This window comes from Haliaeetus leucocephalus, unplaced genomic scaffold, assembly GCF_000737465.1.
Source record: "Haliaeetus leucocephalus isolate CR32 unplaced genomic scaffold, Haliaeetus_leucocephalus-4.0 Scaffold306, whole genome shotgun sequence".
NCBI lineage: Eukaryota > Metazoa > Chordata > Aves > Accipitriformes > Accipitridae > Haliaeetus > Haliaeetus leucocephalus.
This window is the reverse complement of record NW_010972742.1, coordinates 5,236,218-5,256,981: the sequence shown is the minus strand read 5'-3', so window position 1 is coordinate 5,256,981 and position 20,764 is coordinate 5,236,218. Positions and strand designations below refer to the sequence as shown.

The window sequence follows — 20,764 nt, the reverse complement described above, 5'->3', positions numbered from 1 at the left end:
GTCCGTCCGCGGGGCGGGTCCGGGGGGGGGGGGGGGGGGGGGGGGTAGGGAAGTGTTGGTTATGTTTTACGGAGGGGCTGTGCCAAGCTGGCAGAAGAGTGGGAAAGGCTGATAAGTTAATCTGAGCCACAAGTAGCATGCCATGAAAAAGAGCAAGCATCTGAATGATACTGGGATGGAATTTAGGTCTGAATTTTTCAAGTGGGAACTCCAGACAAGACTGGGAGTCTGGCTTTCCATGGGTGTGTTTTAACTGCCTGCAGGGTAAACAGACCATTTTGTTTCTCCTTCTGTGACAAGCTCGCCCCGAGGTTCTTGCACCAGCACAAACACCTTTAGGAATCTAAAACATAAGAAAGACAAAAAGAAAGAGACTGGATTAGAAAGAGGCTGGGGAAAATGGGATCCCTTAAGAGTAGCACTGCCCGCAGGAGGTTAAAGGAAATACAGCATCCAAGCATCTACCAGGTTACAAGGGGCTAAAGAAGGCTCCTGAATTTGGGCATACACTGCCAGCACTCAAACAGTAATCATTCACGCTCAGCCCTTCCCTCCAGCCTGGGGAGGAGCATCACTGGGACACTGCTCTCCTCCGAGAGGAGGATGTAAAACTCAGGAGCAGGACCCTGCCAGTGCTTTCTTAGTGCAACAGAGAAAACAAACGGCTTTTTAATTTTCAATCTGCAAAGAAGTACTGTTTCTGTTCAAGTGACAGCTCCAGAAACCATGAATGATATCAAAGAATACCAACAGGAAGCTAAAACACAAAGAATTTTGCAGACTAATCCAGACTAGCCATCCTTTCCATAACAGGCTGCAAAGAGCTTTCATTTTTAAGGGAAGTCCAGAAATAAACAGGTAAGTGAAAGCAGTCTTAGCCTCTAAACCCATCCTTTGTCACATCCCTGTACTCACAGACTTCTCGCTGAGGGTAAGTTTTATCTGTGGCTAAGGGAAGCTACAATCCAGAAGTGTGACTTGGCCGAAGAGACCGCTGTATTCAAGGGAATACAGGATGAGTCTAAACCCCCTTGCATTTGAGAAAGGAGAGGAACCTCCTGATCTCCTTTGCACCCACTTCCATAAAAGAAAAAAAAAATTCCAAATGACAGCACAAAAAAGTTTTCACAGAGCCGCAACAAAGTATTTTTTCTGAAAAGGAATTGCATTTGTACTTATTGTGGGAAGCAGGTGAAAAGCAGCTCTGTGCCATTTGCTTTGCCTTACTAAAGTTAAACTTAAATGAAATGCCATTTAAAAAAAAAAACCCTCACAGGAATGAGAAAATATAATGTTTATTAGAAGACACCATGGTACATCAAGCTATAAAGAGATTCCTGACAGATGATGATTCTTTAAAAAACAAGAATAGAAACAAAACAACCACACTGGCCAGATTTAACAAACCTTAACACAAACCAAAAGTTTCTATGCAAGTCCAACCAGATGCAGGCAGTTGAGTAAGCAAAAATGTTTTATCAACATAAGAGGGACTGAGTAGTTACCAAACAACAGCTAGGTTAAGCAGAACAGCCTATAAACCCATTTATATTTATACATATATAAAAGGATAAAAACAATTCAAATTCAAGTAACTTTAGTTTTTAAGTTATGTTATATACAGGTGGGTTTTTTTTTTATACTGGGAGAACTAAGGGCAAGTATTTAACAAAAGGATTTTAAAAAGCCACAGTCCAGTTTATAATTACTGTTTCCTAAATAATTTGGCAAGCATTAAATAATCAGATATATCCTAGATAAAAAGTGCATCAGCATGGTTAACTTTTACCTATTTATTTATTTATATAAGTCAAGGCTCTGCGTAACAGTTACAGCAAACAAACAGCAGAGCTGCAACACTGAGAATCACAGAGCTGTCTGTAAAGATTTATTTATATAATTGGAGGTGAGAAGGAACAGACCCACAGCGGGAAAGGAGCTGAAATCCTAATCAGCCCCTAGCTCCAAAATTTTTTTATCAGGAAGTTTAACTTCACAAAACAGCCTCTATTACTTGCATGTCACCCAGACAGCCAGTCTTTCTGGTGGAAGTGAATGTGGCATTTTTGTTGGGTGCAATGGAGAGTTTATATAAAGCTGGTTGTTTCATGCAAGTTCTTTTGTGTATCACACTATTTCACAACATCCCTCAGTGAAAGACAGTTTTGTTCCCAAGAAGAATATGAGGTACCATATTCAATAACACAGTATGGTCAGTCTTGAGCAAAAAGGCCCAACTAGTTCCTGTATTCGACAGTTGTCAGCACCAGAAACCTGATAGGTGCAGAAAAGCCCTGCAAGAAGCTACACCCATGTGTGCACAGAGGAGTTTTCTTCCTCATCCACTAGCAGTTAGAGGTAGACGTAAGCCCCAAAACATGAGTTTACATCCAACAGATCCAATTCTTAGTCTGCATGGTTTTTAGCATTTTTAATAGTTTCCTGCATGCATCACAAACAGAATGAACTGTGTTGGCTCTCATTTCTATCAGGAAGGACAATAATGCTGTTTACAACTAAATTCATACAGTCGGGCCAGTAGTTTCATTGGTAGTGATGCACATTTAAATTTCAAGACGTGAACTTATACATGCATCAGCTGAGTGAATGGTACCTAACAAGAGTCTTTCATTGCTGGAGATATGACATGTGCATTCATCTCTTCTAAAGAAAACCTTCTGAAATAGAGCTCTTAAAACAACCGTAGCAGCAAACCAGTAGAGTAAAAGGTGAACAGGCCTATGCAAACCTACTCAGAGATTTTCTGAAGTGATTTGTACACATCTGGAAAAAAAAAAAAAGGCAAAACAAGATAGACATTACTGTTCTTTTTTGTGACAGGGTTTGCTAATACCCTCTGACCAGAGGTACCATTGTAAACTTCACAAACAGCCCTCACACAGGTATTTATTTGCAGGAGTACGCAGACCTAGCTTGGCTCCCATAAAAGCTATGATCAGGAGGGTGACTGCAACAGATCGACTTACCTGTCCTATTCATCTCAGGTTTGGCAGCAAAGCCCTGACAACACAGGCTTCAGCTGACTGAAAAAGCTCACCAGCTGCCAAGCGGCTTTTCACAAAGCATTTTGCAGTTGCATTTCTCGGGCAGAGCTGCCTCTGGCTCACGGCACTGGCACAACCTGGTCAGGCAGGTACACCCGAGCCAGAATTGATTCTGCTGGTTAAAAGAGTCACAGATGTACTCAGAACTGGTGTGAATGCTCCCACCCTTCACACAACTAACCTTTAGAGTGTGCTCTAACCAGCTGCTCAAGCTTCTTTCCAAAGAGAGGAAAGAACTACTGAAGCTTGTAAATGCTTTAGTATTTACAGTGCCATTTTCAGGAATGTTGTAGCTTCCATTTCAAGGATTGAATGAAGTTACTTATACTAATATATTAAAAATCAAATGAGAAATTTGGAGCTTGCAACAAAGTTTGTCTTTTAAACACAGTAGCGCTTCCCCCAAGTCTTTATACTGCTACTGTGACACTTTATGGAAAGTTCTCTTTTAGTTTTTCTTCTTAATCATAGAATTGAGAAATAAAAGAGGTAAATATTACAGTTCCTTTACATTAGATATTCACAGATACATTTGATTTTGCTCCTAAAGTCCAGCAAAATTAATGGAAAAATGATCTGAAAAACCTCCACCGTTGCTATAGAAGTGGCTGCAACTGTATTTGCATTCACTCCCAGCACAGACTGCATATTTACGATCATTCAGCATCATCCTATAACTTACATAATACCATTAACATACTAATACAAGTTTCTGGCTAGTATTGCAATACTCCTGCAATGTTCTCTCCAGAAGGGTAAATTAAAAAAACTTTTGCTAGTTCAGTTAGCAGGACTGTGTCAGGGTTTCTCACCCCACCCAGAGATACGCTTTGCTTCACTGCCCATCCAACCTGCTGCTCCGCTCCTAAATAGCTGATTTGCTGTAACATTTCACTGATGTGACCCACACTGCAATTCTGAGGGCAGGAGAGCCATGCTTGTTACTTAAGACAGATTTAGATGCCACACCAGCTTAGCTGTTTCAAGCAGCCTACACTGCTGAACAACAAATTTTCCAGCAGAATACTAATGTTGCTTTCAACTACTGCCACACAGAAAGCAGCTGATCTCCACAGGAGAGAACACAGGGCTAAGAGATGGGATCTCCCATTCTGTGCTTTCTGCCTTGTTCTGAATATGAAGGAAAGAGAATGTACAATCCGCGTTCCTCTTTCAAAGGTTAATAAAAACTGACAGAGGGGCTGAGCTTTTTGCACTCTCTTGCATCTCAACTGACCCTGTATTTGCCAACACAAACGTAAAACTACTGTATTATGGCAAAATAAACAAGACCCCAGACTTTCATATGCAGCAGACAAGGCACTGCACTGTTCAATACGGAATCCAAGACAGTGAACTGATCAAGTTATAGTGTTTGTTTACAGAGACAGTCCTACTCCTCTCTTCCTGCTGTCAATAAATCCCAATGAGAATGGTTCAGTTTTCTTTTGAATTGGATGAGACAGCTTGTTTCACACCAAGAACTCTAAGGTCTAGGAAACACAACAATAATCTGAAGGATTAAGTGACTGAAAAACCACAAATTATTTAACAGTGGACTTCAAACACATCCTGATTTGAAACAGGACTAAAATCTTTTGATTTCTTGGAGTATTACATTACCAGGTGTTCATGGTGCTAGCATCTATTCCAGCCAGGATTCCCCTGTAGCACTGCTTACTTACACAATACACCTATTTGTGAGGAGTTAAATGCAACAAAGAAACAGAAGATTGTGAGTCTAAACTCTGAATGTCTCCACTGATCATGTGTGAGCAAAAGGTTAAACCATTAGTTATGGTCATCTGAAATAACTGTATTTCATCTGAAACAGCAAATACACCCAAAAGACCATTTTCTGAAACGTATCAAGGTGGGAAAGAATAGAGGATCTTTCTTAACGTTAATGTTTTACTGATTTTTCAAGGACCACAGAGAGCTGTGCAGACGCAAGCTTCTCCTTCCCCTTCCAAACACACTAAGAGACGACCAGGTTTCAATCCAAAAGGTCCACAGAACACATTAGGCTCTGAAAAGCTACCACATGGAGACACAAAATAGCAGTCTAAATATTTCCCATGGAACATTCCACTGAACCAGTCTGGGACAAACAGCTGACTTGTGAATGTGTCTGAGATGCCACCTGGATATCTGAGGAGAGTCCATATTTTTCCAAATGGCTTTGTGTTTCCTGCACTAAGTTGGGCGTGCAATGGCAGTGACAGTTGAACAAGCACTGTCTAGGGAAGGTTGCATTTCCCCTCTAGTTTTACAGTCTACCACACTATCCTTCTCTCAGCAGTAAAAAGCGCTTTTTGCAGTACAGCAAGCCATATTAGTCCATGTACAAAATAATGCACTTTGTGGCATTGTACAGACTTTTAAAAAGGCTCTATCTGCAACACAGAGCGGTTCCAGGGTTGGATATCTCTGTGAAAGCAAATAAAGTAATAATAATAGTATTAAATATAAGTCATAGCACCTTTGGCATTTTTGTCCAAATAGACTTCAACATACGACGTAGGGACATAGCCCTCCTCATCTTCGTTCCTTCGGATTCGTGTCCACCCATCACCTTTGTCTTCTTCTATTACATAGAGCATTTCTCCTTCTGCTACAGAAATTGTTCCTTCATTCTGACCTGAAAGACACGGTAACATGGAGTTTAGGCTGTCCTGCACAATGGGAACCACAGATGCAGCGGGGGGTGCTCAGGGCACATTCGGACCACGTGCTGACACAACCTTCGTTGCATCACTAGCAGCAAGAACAAGAGCACGTGATTCTGGAGACAACAGTGTGTACACAAAGAACCAGATTAATGTGATCCTGACATTAGAGTTTTGGTTCTTTTTCTTGCCATGTCCCTGCGTAACAGGAGACAAATCACTGTCTACAAAACAGAATCATGCCAGAGCCTCACTTGTCCTTTCTTTGTCTATTTAAACAGTGCAGGGGTTAAATGAATGTTTCCCACTTGTCCTTGGCATATGAACTAAACAAAACAGTAAGTGAAATGAGAGTAAAGTTTGAGTGATACCTTCAAACGTATAGAGCGCTTTACACGTTCCTATGGTGGGTAGTGGTTCTTCATCATCAAATTCATCATCAAAATCCGTTGCAGGTACTTTCATCTCAGTCTCCTGACTTTGCTCTTCTGTGTAACTGCCATCTGGGCTGCTCAAGAGAGGAAAATACACAGCAACTATAGCGACCAATCTCAGGAGCAAAGAGAATGACTTGGTTACCAGACACTTAAGGGAAGGTGAGCAACTGTAGCTGGAGCAGCTCAGCAATTCCAAAGCATGCTCAGAACTGGCTGTTACACTAGCAGCTGTCACGAAGCGATGGGTGAGACCAGTCATTTTTCCCATCAAAAGCTATAAAAAATGCACCTTACCTCACTCACCTTCACAGCAGTGAGTGTAGAGGCTATTACACATTTCATCATATTCAGAAAAGTGGCTCCAAGTTGGGATCTTCTATATGCTAAAATCAGATACTTTACAGAGTGCCTGCCTTTAGTCTGGTTACAGAGGAAGTTCCTCAATGCTGCAGAGCTACAGTTTTCCTGATTAATAAGCTAAGGAAAGCTGGTCCAGTTATCAGTCTGAACAGGACAGCTCTGTACAGATACTGTACCTCTCCCGGTCCTGCGCACAGCTGTTTACTGCTGAAGTGTTCTGGGCTTCATACAGTCCGCTCTGCCGCCGGGCCTGTTCAGTCCGCATCGGTAACCTGCCCTCCACCTCAGCCAGCCAGCCCTGCAAGGGAAAAGAAGCGTCATGCATCTCTCATGCTTCGACTTGCCAGGGGATATAGGTTGCTTTTACTTTGCCGTGTTATATTTGACATTCAGACTATGGAACTAAAATCAGATTCTAAACTCCTCTGAGTTGCAGTTGTCAGGGGGTACAGATTCTGTACTTTCAGTGTGTATTAAATCTATTCATCTTGCCAAAAAACACACAGAAAACTCAATTCTTTTTTGACACCAGGTGTGGAAAACACTGTGACCCAAGAGAAGCAGTTAACAACAGCTGTTGGGAGATGCTGCTGCTCTAGTCACAATAAAGCAAAAAGACATGTGGCAGCTTACAGAAGTCTCAGTAACACCAGAAACACAGCAATCTCATTGCCTGCTGAATGCAAGAGGACTAAAGCTGGGGAGAATGAAAGATCCAGTGATTTTTCAAATGGCCAAGAAAGCAATGGATAGTAAAGCCAACAACGGTAAGAAACATCTAAAATTAATGGGCTGTATCGGTTTATGTACATAGCGTAACTTACAGAGTCAAGTCTTTTCTCAGCCCTATAATTCTTCTTGTGTAATAATAATGGTTTCATATATTTCAAATACTCCTTACGCTCTTGAGATTTTGTATCTCTAAGAAGCTTCCTGTTAATGGCAGGCTATTCCTTAAAAGATATTTCATCTCACGGCTTCTGTCTTGCTGTTAAGACTATAAATGGTGCTTTACATTTATGTTCCTCTGATTTTCCACAGACATCTGTAACACGATGCTTCAAATTATTTAATTAATTCAATAAGCACCTGAATCCCTCTGGGCAGTCCAGAGAGCACTACATTTTCTCTTATCCTCCACTTAGCACAATTTGTTTTCTGTGGCAAATTAAACAGCAGGCCTGTTGACTGACAGTCACAAGAGATGGTGCATATTTGTGTTACACAAATAGGCTCAAAGATCTCAAATAATGCAAGTGCTTAAGTAGCACTTACCTATACACAGTAAGAAAATGCATCAATACATCTGGAACAGCAATGAAGCACCTGCTTAGAACTAAGCATATGCTGAGCTACTTTGTACTGAGATGTCTCTTCCCATACCTCAAACTTCTGAACCTCCAGTCGTAACTTTTCAATGTTCTGTCCAAGTTCTGCTAATCTGTGGTCCACACTCGCTGCATCTCCCATCTGTGGGTTCTTGATATACACATCTTTCATTTTTGTTAAGGCATCTCTGAGAGACAGAAGAAAAATAAAACATGTTAGTGCGGCTGGGGGCAAATGCCCTTCTCTAAATGAGGGCAAACGGAAGGATAATAAACTGCCTCTTCTCTACTGTGTGGTTCAAGCCTTATCTGTTACCAAGGTAACTGAGAACATCCAGACAGGGGCTTTTGCCCTGTATAGAACCAGCCATTAAAAAATAACAGTAAAGTCACCTGCCAGAAGAGAATTTACACTGTCAGAGATAGAAAAAAAAAAGTGAGTGACACCTTTACCTACAACGTGACACGACAGACATTGTACACAAGCCAAACTCTTCAAGCTCCTACATTAAAAGGAGCTCCTCACTCTACAGGCAGCTGAGGGTTCTTCATGTGAGCAAAGCTGGCAGGAGGAGCCTCACCAGTGGATTGTGAAGCTACACAGGAGATGTGTTGTGTCAGTACAAGCACACAACACATTAGACCAAATGATTCAGGCTCCACGTGCCCCGCTTGAAGAATCCTAGCAGCAAAACAATTGAATTCTTGGACAGTGGCCTTTTGCAAGGCAAAAGGAGGAATTTGGTATTGCCTTTTAGCCTGACATGTTCTTCTATTTAGTACTACAATATCTACTTGCTAACCCTGGGGAAAAAAAAAAAATTAAAAAAAAATAAATCTTACAACCATTGCAACAAATGACAGCTTCAAGTTTCTAGATGAGTATCACCCCAGTTTTTGGGGCACAGACAAACAGTTGCATCATTATTATCCATCAAGGGCTGAACTCCAGTTGAGAAACTAGGACAAAGAGCTGGATGTGGACATATTAATAATAAAAATGGAGTGCTAACCAGAAATTCTCACCCTGCCTGTTGCAGTTTGTCTTTTGCAACCAAAATCATTTGTAAGATATTTATTCACACTGCTTAAAACAAAGCTAAATCCATATGGTTTGCATTTGTCACAGCACAGCGACAGATGGACCTTAGGCCACATAATGTGACCCTGCATCCTGTTAAGTTATACAGCGTTTTTACTAGACTCTTTCTGGGGGCTGTGTTTCCTATCAACCCAGATGCCAAATGCCTAGGGTTTCAGAGATGTTAATTTTAAGGCTTGCTATGATGAATGTGGTACTATAAGGCCAAGATTAACGTAGACCATGCCTTCAAGAGCTCCCTTAGGAAAGCCTGCAGAGCTCTCACTAACAGCAGTGTGCTGCCTTTGACCTGAGCCAAGTTGAGGCTGAACTTACAGAAGAAAAGTTATCTGCATGATGATGAACATTTCAGAGCTTAGAGAAGGGTGGACTTACAAGCGGATTTCCTGTATTACTGGCACAGCTATTCAGCTTTTCTCTAGGCATTAGTTGGGGGGAGAAAGGTTAATTTGAGTCCCACGACTCAAGTTAACACTCTTTATATTTTAGAGTTTCCCACCAAACTCTTGACAATTGCAATCCTGTGCCTGCCTTTGCTTTGTGTGTATAGAAAATGGGAAAAAGTGTGGGTGGCAAGGAAGTGGGACTGCTCTGTGGTTGAAGCCCTAAGGGACAATATTGCAAACATATGAGTCATGATTATTACTATTTTTTTAACTCTTATTTAACTGCTGGTGATAATTCCTCAATCATATACTATCTTTATTTAAAATAACTTCATTCTGCTCTGATTTCATATCCAGTTTTAACAGTGGGTTACCTCAGAATCAATACAGAGCAGAAAGGAAAATCTGTACCGAGACAAATATAAGTTACCGCAGAGCAAAAAAAACAAAGCAATGAGAAATCATATAACCACATGCAGTTTTCTTTTCTTATTTGTGATATAAAACATAAAGAAGAAAGCTTGGGTTACTAGACAAATAAACAGGTTCTTCAAAGCAAGCTAGCAGAAAATGTAGGCACTTCTGTACAAACGCAAAGCGGCATTTAGGGATAGACTAGTACCAGAGAAGCTAGGTCTTGAAATCACTCAGGGAAGAAAAGTTCTGTCTCTTGCAAACATAACATGCTGAATCTCTCGTGCAACTGCAGAATGTGAACAAACACAAAGCAACGAATACAGGTTGCCAGAATCAATAAAAAGTGTGTAACTAAAATAGCTTATTCTCAGCCAAAATGATAAATGCAGCCTTGTAGAAAAAGCATCCACAAAAGCACAGGAATCATTATCTTTCTGCTTCTAGGAAATGTAAGCTACAGATCAGAGAATCTTAAGATACACACCAATCAATCAGCACTTTTGATGATGTTATCATGCTCATAATAGCCTCTCTTGTTGGGATCTACCCATGCCCATCATACAGTAACAGGCGCTCTGCTTAGTGCTGAGAGATCTATTATTGTACCTTTGACTGAGGCTGTATTTACATCATGTTCTTTCCTAAAACACACCCTCAGGAGCAGGTCACATCAAGAAACAAACTTAGTGTATCTAACAGTAACCTTTGTCTGGCTCACAATTAAACTGCTGCTCTCCTGTGAAAGCCCAAGAGAGCAGCTCCAGAAAGAAGGGAAAACTGTCTCCAATTGTTACACTCATATTGTTCCCATCCTTATACCAGGATCTTCTCTTCTCATGGTTCCAAAGGCAAGATATGCATTACACTGAGGTGGGAGAATGGAATAAACAGAGACCCAGCTTTTGCCCCAGCTCTGACCCACACCAGCCAAAATTAAATAACTGATTTCAGAATCTGCATTGTGGAGAGCCTTGCATCTCTCAAGTGTTTTAGCTGTATGTAAACTCTGTTGTTCTTTTCTTGGAACAGCACATTAAACAAACCTAGAACCTTGCTCTTATTTGCTCTTCCTTGTATTTTCATTGTTTCTGTTCTATATAGGACTACCTATTTCATTTTTCATTGGAGAAGTTTGACATACCTTTGATCCATCTCCTTCTGAATGTCTTTGTTTAGTTCATCAACTTTTTGCTGAAGTTTCTTTCTTCTTTGCTCAGGTGGGAGATTGCTGAAGTCTTCTGGACCTGCTCCCTGCACAGAGTGGAATGAAGGGGGCGGGAAATAAATTAAAAAAAAAAAAAAAATCAGAGCCTGAAAGAATCCTTCAGGATTGCAATGTGAAAACAGCTCACAAAAATCTGTGCAAAATCACAATGGTCTGAAGCATTGTTATCATTTGTACTGGGAGTTACCAGTCCCTGAATGGTTAGGAATCTGGATGCCTTAGAAATAATCCCAGGACCACATCCCACTTCCATACCAAATGGCTAATGGGAGACCACCAACTAAAGAATGCCAGAATTCAACAGCTAAGCCGAGAAACTATTTTTATCCACAGTTATCATCAGATTCTATTTAACGGAGTTCCATTCTCATGGAAAGCCAATCCTTCCTGCCTTCCTCTACTCTGCTACAGGCAGCATCCCCATAAAATCAGTTGCTAGCTTTTACTCCTGTGTCACAGTCACACTTCACATGTACACTAATTGCTAGCTTGCTTTGCATAGTCTGAGTGTTGGTCCAATAATTTAAAGTTAATTTATGTCAGGGCTCTCCTGAACACACCAAGGTAGTAGAATTGCTTCCTCTGGGATTCTGCAATTTAAAAACATGCTGCATGCTTTCCAGGATCCACATTCCATGTCAAAGTCTCTCAATTTTTCCTCTCTCACTTGTACTAGCATAAAAATCACAAGTTATATCAAAGCTACAGAATCAATCAATTTGAAATCGTAACAGGAGAAAACATCTAAAGACCACAGTGGTTACCTTTGTGTGATTCTGCTTGAAAGACCCTTTTCTGCCTTCAAACTGCTGACTCTTCTCGATTGCCTCAATTTGATACAGCAGATGGATGAACATAAAATACATCCATACTATTTTCTTCAAAGTACCACCTATTTTTGTCTTGCAAGAAGGCAAGGGGAACAGTTTGGGTGGGCTATACTGAACACACATCAATACTAATTAGTTGCACCATAAAGAATGAGGTTCTTGTACATAATCTTGAATTTGTACAGGTTTTTCTTGCTTTGGTTTCTGCTCACTCCACATCCCATTTCTAAAGGGGAATACTGGAGTATGGGAGAAAGAAGGGTAAAAACACAAAGCTGAGTAACCGAATTCAATGGCCCATCAGCTTACTGAAAGCTTTTGAGCAGAGTTGCAACATTAGTCTTACTAAAATGCCAAATCTGTCTCTCAGAGGAGTGTGATTTAGGGGACACTCTGCCACAAAAGCTGCCCATTAGACCCTTTCAACTCTGCACTGAATGTGCTCCAAGACAGTGAACTCTTTCTTCTGCAATTGCAGAACAAGATGTTTAGAAATAAAGTGTGGGGGTGTCAAGAGGGATGGAGGACAACTACAAACAGGTCACCTTCTCCTCTGGTCCAGCCATTTCAAAATAATAGAATGGGCAAACCTAATGAAGTTGCTGCCATACTGATTTTCAGTAAAAGATGGGATATGCATCTAGTTAAGCCTTGATCACCTGTGTAATAATACACTTAAAATTCCATTTCATGAGACAATGACAAAGCAAATTTAAGACGAAGGAAACAAACAACTAAGTTACACCAATTCTGAAACTTTAACCACATGAAGTCCTAACAGTGCTTACATTACTTGTGGTGCATAGCACAGGAGCAATCTATTTTAATTCATTCTTTAATGATAATATTTTGCTTGACAGAAACTCCCACATCACACTGAACATGAGAGTGATTCAATATATTTTACAGATAATCTACACACTAAAGCCATATGTATTTTTTTAAGGCCAAGCATCTGGAGGTAGCTTTGTAAATAAACAAGCAGTTAGAAGAAAGACTATATAACATATTCTTCTCAATTCTAAGCAGAAGAGACAGATATACTTGAAAATATCCCCAGTTATACATTAGAAGAATGCAATAGTTGTAGTCAAACAAATTTAGAAAAGCATCTTCTTTTTGATTCTTCAACTTCATTTAAAAGCTCTAGACTGGACTAAATTCAGTATCTTTGTTCACAGTGCTTCAGACCAAAGCATTAGTGTTGCATAGAAATGCATGCCCGAGACTAGGAGGTGATCTCACTCAGACTTTATTCCATGCTCAATAATTTCCCATCAGTACAGTTCCTTCTCCAAAAGGAAGAGTTCAGGGAGCAATTTTCGCACATGCTGCGCACATTTCATGCTCTCAAGCAAAAACACACCTGGGCTGTCTCTCAAGTAGTGAACATTGCCTGCATTTTTACAAATCCTTCAACAGTGAGGTGGGGGGGAGATCTGTGCTATTTTTGATGTTCTATCATAGGACCAGCAGAGCCAGTGCTCACTAGATTTCCTTGCATAAAGATACTGGGATTTAGGATGCAAATTGTCCCAAGATGAAGGACTGTGAAAAAAGAGGCCATGTTAGGACCAGTTTCTTGGCTGAAGCTCGGGGAGAGCACGAGGTTTATCAGCCCCAGTTTTGGCTCTTGTACAGCTAGGATCCAAGAGGAAATGACAAACAAGCTGACTTCCTCCGCCTGAGGTGCACATGGGTCTCAGCCCTCTCTGCACATCTTTCTGATTTGTGCAACTCTTGGGGAAAGGCAAGGTCAGCCATTTATTCTGGGAGGATTTATTCCTACATACAATGGCTTAGCTCAGCTACACAACATACTAGCACTGTGACCAGGAAAACAACAAATGGAAATCCCTGACATAAATGTGTTGGACTACCACACAGTGGCTTGGCAACAGCCAAAAGAACAAGGTTTGCAAGTAAGCTAGACACTTCCATCATTCCTCACACCTACCACAGGTCTTCAATGAGAAGCAATACTGCTAATGGAACCCAAGCAAGTCACTGTGTTGACAGAGCAGCAGCAGGACCTGAAACCTCCACAGCTACATCAGGCAGCTTTCACGGCCTACACATTTCCTCTGAATAAGCTGCTATGAACAGAACAGGTCCACGATGATGTATCCAAAACCAATATATGTGTAGGGGAAAGGGAGCACCTAAAGGCACTAACTGGTGAGGAATAAGAAAACTTTCAAGCTAATGCAGTTAAGGCACTACTGCAGATCCTCTGAAGCTCTTCAAAACTGCAATCAGTCATTTGCAGCTCTTGCATGCTGGCATGAAGTGGGTCCGCAAACCAGTCACGTTCTCCTTGTGACTGGACTCTCGAAGGACAAAGGAATGTAGACAAGCTGTCAGGAACATACCAAGGTGTGGAGTATCTCAAGCAATACAGTACCTTATGTATGAAGTTCAGCACATAATTTGCTTTCCCAAATATGTTCACCCCTTCCCTTTCCAACTCAGTAACATATTGTCTTACCGTAGTTCAAGAAACCTTCCCAGATGCATCCAAGATAGAATTTAGGATTCATATATATGTATGTATCTCCATTTGTGAATTCAAATCAGACTGAGTTAACCTTGTTGGTTAAGTTTTATAGAACTTTAATTAATATCATTATTAGTTATTCTGAAGGACTACATAGGGCTGTAAAATGTAGCTGATAATGATGCAGATTTCCAGCAATACCTGGACACAGAAAGCAAACTTTGCAGCTACATTACACAAAAAGACATGCATTTCTTACTGGAAAACGTCCAGCAAGCACAGAGACTTTTTTTTTTCTTTACATGTTTTAATGTATACTTATAGAGTAGCAGAATTACTCGATGCTGGTTTTCTACATTTTCATAGCCCTAGATTATAAAAGTGAAAACTAAACTACATATTGGAGTTAATTTTTAGCAGCTTATTAGAAAGACTAAATTCTGATCACCTCTATTAGACTCCAAACCTGTGTATTCAGAGTTATCTGATAAATATCAAAAAAAGCAAACACAAAGAAGAAACAAATTTAACAGTTAATTTCAGTGTCATGTCATATGTGGCACAGTGCACATTAAAACACACACAGAAAATTGTGATTAAAACACAGGACAGGCATGCTGTAAATGTGCTTACCAGCTTGAGAGAAAGCTTCATGTAAAAATTGGAGAGATACAGGGTGGGGGGGGGGGGGAAAGAGAAAAAACAACAGTGCATCAGTAGAAGAGGAACTTTTTCAGACTGATGTTACAATAAAATGACACATAATCCCCTTGCTGTTGGAAGGCAAAATGGGTAACACTAACAAATCTGTGCAAAAGTTCACAAGATGGGCCAGCGTTATCAGTCAGCTGCCGTTTCCTTGCCAGAAACAGAAATGGAAAAGTGTTGCACCTCTACATGTGTGCTTTAGCACTGCACGTGAAAATCTGGATTGCCTATTTACAGCTTCTACAACAACAGTGATTTTTTTTCTCATTACAGTAACATCTCTGAAGTGGAAAAAAACCTCAGAACTTGCAAATGCATGCAAGTCACTTTAGATCAAAAATGTGCTGAAATGCAGTCACGAGCATCAGCCACTTTATGCAAGGGCTTAAGAGAAGGGGGAATAACACCTAGCCAAAACTCAGTGAAAAGGTAAGGTACAGCACTTGGCCTCCAGCGGCAAAAAGCACAATGGGATCTCTAGTGATTTCTTCAGGCCTATGTCCAAAGCAACATCCCTGAAATAGCGCTGTTGTTTGCATACAGTGCTCTCTGAGCAGTCACGTAAAGTAATTTCATGTTCTTGAACAACTCAAAAACAAATACTCGTCTCAAACATACTTTGGCCATACAGTCAGACAAGGTCAGGAACAAGGAGGGAAAAAACCAAACCCACCAAAAATCTCTTCTCTTCATGCTAAACTGATTCTATGACAGCATGGCAAGACATTATTCAAGCTCCGTAAGTGATCTACATGATCTAATTCTTCAAAATTTACCACATTTCCTGGTACAGAGCCAAAACATTATCTTTTAGTTACTCTACCAAAATGAGACTAACAAGAAGTGTATGCTTAAAGAGCCTACGCAGCAGCACGGTTTGCCTCTGCCCTGCATCACTTGCACATACAGCTCTCGGCAGTGCTGGAGGGCCTCACAAACTGTCAGGTGAACAAATGTGCCCGGGCAGCCGACCACCAAAATTACCAAAGCTTCTTCCAGTGTTGCAAGACGTTATGACAGCTGCAATTCAGAATGTTTTCCAAGATATAGGGAGACTAACAGTGCTACAGCGCTTTTCTGTTCTGTGCCAAGGAGCACAAGTTAGCTGCTGTTCAACAGATAAAACCAGATTTTAAAGGGAGAATCAAACTTGCAGCCAGCCTTCTCCAGCAGCCTGCACTGTGCCTGTCCTACCAGCTCTTTGGGGACAGTTGTGAAATGCTCAAGCTATGCAATGAACTTATAAGTGCATAAATGCACATCCTTGGTGTTCAAGACAGCTGAAACATGAAAGTTGGAAAATGCCTCTCACTCCAGGCAATGATATGTACTGTGAGACTTGGGAACCTCGTTCTATTCAAGAGTTCTCCGTTATTTTACTACCAACAGCTCCCACGTATGGTGCTCTCAGACGCTCCATTTTTAGCAAAAGCACAGTTCTTTAGGACTGGATTTAAAACAAAGGTGGCTCCACACCTGTGATCTTTTTGATAGCATGATTTAAGAAATACACATTTTTCAAAAATAACAATTACCATTAGTTACCAAAATTTGTACAGTAATACACGCCAACCATTCAAGGAAAATACATGGCCTTGAAATAAACAGTGAAATATTCCATTTGAACCGATGCATTCAGTGACAACACAGCAGTTAAACTTCCCTCTGAAGTTCAGTCCATTAGGAAGTAACACATGATAATAACAACAGTGCAATGAAGAAATTCACTCTCTCACTAAGAGGCCATTAAAAAAAGCAAACAAAACCAATCCAGTTGAGAGAATAATCATACAAGAAGGAGAAAGAATGAGCTAAAATAGGCTGCTGAAGAAATTCAGCGTAGGCAGCTTTTGTTTGCATAATTGCTTTAGCACTCCTGTGAACTTTAGCATAGACATGATCAGCACAAATTGAGATCCTTGTACATATATACAGACAAGACTCATGGTGCAGAATAAATATTTACCTATGAAGCACTCTATAAAAGGCACAAATGTATGCTACATGCGCTAGTTTCTAAACACTACTCACTCTAAAGGCACTACACTACTGCGAAGAATCATCTGCATCAAGACTATACTTTTGCTGTAAATTCAGCAAATTTGAAAGGGATTATAGACACTGTATGCTGAATTCTTATGCTGTTAAGTATGACAAAAATAGAGAACTTATTAATAGCATTTCCAAATAGTACATCAGGGATTGTTATAACCAGTACAAATAAAAAAGCAGATCATAGATTGGAAACAATGAAATGCTGAAATAAGTCATATTCACAGTTTTCCATTTCTGAAATGTATTGATAATTTTACATGACAGCAATTCAGTTTCTATACACAAATATAAGCAGACTGAAAATAAATCTGCATTAAACACTTAAGTAACTACTTTTGTCCATTCTGTTGAGTTTTCACAGCTAGAAACTTGCTCACAGCTCCTGGGAGAACAGGGGCATTTTTTCCCCCCCCAAATGATTAAATAAATTACGTTTCTTCAAAACGAGCAAATCTGTTTCAAGCTGTCAATTTAAAACAAGTCTAGCTTAGTCTTGCAGGGAAAAAATGAAGAGCCTAAGAGCCACAAGCTTCAATAACACATGAGAGAGCATGAAAGCCAGCAAGTCCATGTGTTATTGGACAGTCACGGACACTAACCTCACTTACAGAAAACAGGGTTGAAATAAATCACTGGACTTCCATAGAACCAAGAGGTAATTTTCTTTCTTAGTGGTCCTGTAGCAATCTCCCCATACTCTTCTTTATCCGGGTATCAGATTTAGAGGTCATTTATCTTGATTCCATGAACTATCATCATTATAGAGAGTTCAGGGAAGCATCAGAAAGCTCTACGGAGTGCTTCATAGCCAAGGCACAGAATGTGTCACTGCACTGCTGTAAATCAGGGGTTGGCTCATGATGCTCAAGAGTGCATTCATAAAATATTTTAGAACAAATGCATGGAACCTGTTTATAGTACTTACTCTGAATGTCACAGGTCCAGCTACTTTAATTGTGCCAATTTCAGCATTTCCAGGACTAGCAGACATCTCTTTCCTGCACATAACCCAGTAAGCTGCAACTTGCCTCCCACCAAATTTTCCCTTTATCTTTTACAAAGCACATTTCCACAGCACACTCTAACAGCGTTGTAAGTGGGGTTAGCGACTGTGTAGCAACGGTATGGGCTGATCACACCATACACGGACTTACAACATATTCCCTAGCCTCAACGGCACACGTGGGTGTCCCTAAAGTCCTCTTCATGAGTTCTTTGTGAATATACAAAGACTGTGTCTGCTGGTGAGTCAGCAAGAGAAAACACATCCGTTACAGTGGAGACAAGCACGGCACCTCTGTGTTTACTGCTTCTACAGCAAAAGACAGCTTGGCATTTAACTAGCCTTTAAGTGCCAAGTGGAAGCTTCCTAGAAACTAGGTGAATATTAAAGAGTTTAGCATTCTCACAAAAATCAGAAAATATCATATTTTTAAATGCTAGCTTAAACACACAAGGTCAGAAAACATCTCTCTCTGTGCTAGAATAAACCATGGCTTTAATGACCCCACCCACCAAAAAATCCTGGTCTTGGCACAGTTTTATACACTTACATTAGAATAACAAGTATTTCCAGGGGCAAGGAACAGAGCAGGTACGAGAGGGGGTTGTGTGTTTTGTTTGCTGTTTCTGCATGCTCACAGAACAACAAAGTACTGATCACCCAGGCAGACCAACAGCTAAGTGTCAGGAGAAGACTACACAGTATGTCACAGAGGCAAGACGGGATGGTAAGGGAAAACATTAACTGGTGCAACGGAAATAAAATCACATTGTAATGAAGTCAACAACTTCCACTAAAAAGGAAACCACAAAAGTCCCTCCGTGTGCCTTATGGAACCATCTGGAGGGTGGAACTCTGGTAATGACAGTAATATCTGCGTCCCAGCAACCAGACCCATCCTCTCAGCTTAATCACAACCCAGTCTCCAAGGTAAGAGACAAAAGGCAAGTCCACATAATACCACACAAAGTAATTCAAAGGTGTAAGTTCTACCCCTGGATTTTGTTAGTTCAGAAGTATTGCTCTTTATTTAAAGATGCTGATGTTACTGCTGCTATAGCAATAAAACAAAAGAACACAAAATTAATATCAACTAGCAGAATACCGAGTTTTCTTTGTCCTCAAAATGGAATTAGAAGAAGCAGAGCAAGCATAAATGAAATTATGACTTATGTAAGTGGTTCCTCATTTTTTGTACTCTTCTGGCTTTAACTTCCCTAAAGAGACAGAGTTGATTTCAAGTTTTATACTACTTTATACTGCCTTTTTAAAGAGTTATTAGAAACAGCATTCAAAAACTGTGTAAAAGAGTCTTTTTTCCCCTCCTCTTCTAGTTCTGATCCATGACAAGTGCTGCAACAGTTTTAGGGTATTCTCTATAATAGACATTTCCTGCTGTTGGGGTTAGGAGAAAGAAACTTTAAGGAAAATACAAAAGCTCAATTAGAAAGCCATAGACACTAACAAGAGTTGGCACCAAATGTTCGGGGGTTTTTTGGTTTTGTTTGTTTGTTTGTTTTAAACAGACTAGGAAGTTATATTCACAGTGACCACTGATACAGGTATTGGTGCCTCTACATTAACCTTGCATCTGTTGTAAATTGTTCAGGCACCTGCTTCCTTCCATGAAAACAAGACTCACTGGATTTTTTTATTTTGAAGCAAAATTAAAACCAGGTTGGGCATGGGACATATCATTACTAATTACATAATTCATTTTAACAGTCATCAGTGATTTTTCCGCTTTAGTTTCGTTAATTTCTCTTTCCAAATGCAACTTAAGTTGCTAATCTAAAACGTTATAAGAAAACTACTAAAACATACTGCCTCTCCAGACATGTTCTGATATCAAAGATTTCATGGAGGGAGTGGATGGGAATCCATTCACTCGCTTATATTTCAGGATCAATTACAATGTGCAGTTCTGCTGGTAGTATTTATCCTGTTAAGGTCTTGGTATCTAGTGGACTTGTTCACATGGAGTAGTTCCTTTCCATGCACTTCTTCCTTAAGGCAGTGCAAAAAAGGAATATGATCCAGCCTCCTCTGAAATAAATAAAGTGTTACCCTGGCTTTTGTAGGAGTTAACAGCTCAGTTTATCAACAAAGCCAGGAAGAACCTGCTTGACAATTTGGTTGAATACTCTTTAGAGTACTCAAAATCCCTTGTGGTCACCTTTACCACAAGGTGTCTGGCTGCAGTGGAATTTTGCCTCTGAACAAACCCAGCAATGTGGAGAAAATATTCAGAGCAACTGAAATTATTCAGCGTCCAAAGCCAAACACCTGTTACATTGTGCTGTCCTCCTCGCTCCCTGCATGACCTTTCCCAAAGTTGCTTCACTGATGTACTTCTGTACAGATCAAATGTTCTTCTGTGACAGTTTCCCCTCTACATCCTCCTCATTTCTTTGGTAGCATCACAATACATTTGCTCCTGAGTAAAATTCAGATGCTTTTGGATTTGACAGGGGGATGGAAAAAACTTGAGAAAAGGAAATCTTACAAAACAATGTGGTAAAAGCAGAATTAACAGTATTATCTGGCTGTTAAAAGCGAATTAACAGATTTATCTGGCTGTACTGAATATAAAGGAGGTCACATCAACCACATCAGCTGAAACAAATGCCAACCACTCATTTTTCATCTGATAAATTAACAGGATTTGGGTGTGGTTCTTGA

General features: G+C 40.3%; 1 protein-coding gene across 4 annotated transcripts in view; it reads right to left on the bottom strand.

The window, feature by feature from the left end:
• Window positions 1-45: 45 nt before the first annotated feature.
• FNBP1 (formin binding protein 1) overlaps window positions 46-20,764 on the bottom strand; it is a 101,229-nt gene continuing 80,510 nt past the window's right edge. For 2 of the 4 annotated variants that reach the window (XM_010570911.1, XM_010570913.1), the window contains 6 exons: window positions 10,906-11,015; window positions 7,915-8,047; window positions 6,708-6,829; window positions 6,106-6,242; window positions 5,548-5,706; window positions 2,014-2,784 (listed from right to left, as the gene is read on the bottom strand). In XM_010570911.1, coding sequence (XP_010569213.1) covers window positions 2,750-2,784; window positions 5,548-5,706; window positions 6,106-6,242; window positions 6,708-6,829; window positions 7,915-8,047; window positions 10,906-11,015 — 696 coding nt within the window. In that variant the 3' untranslated portion in view covers window positions 2,014-2,749. Of the gene's footprint in view, window positions 344-2,013; window positions 2,785-5,547; window positions 5,707-6,105; window positions 6,246-6,707; window positions 6,830-7,914; window positions 8,048-10,905; window positions 11,016-14,949; window positions 14,965-18,233; window positions 18,321-20,764 lie in introns of those variants that run through there. The other 2 variants (XM_010570914.1, XM_010570912.1) reach the window with 2 other exon arrangements.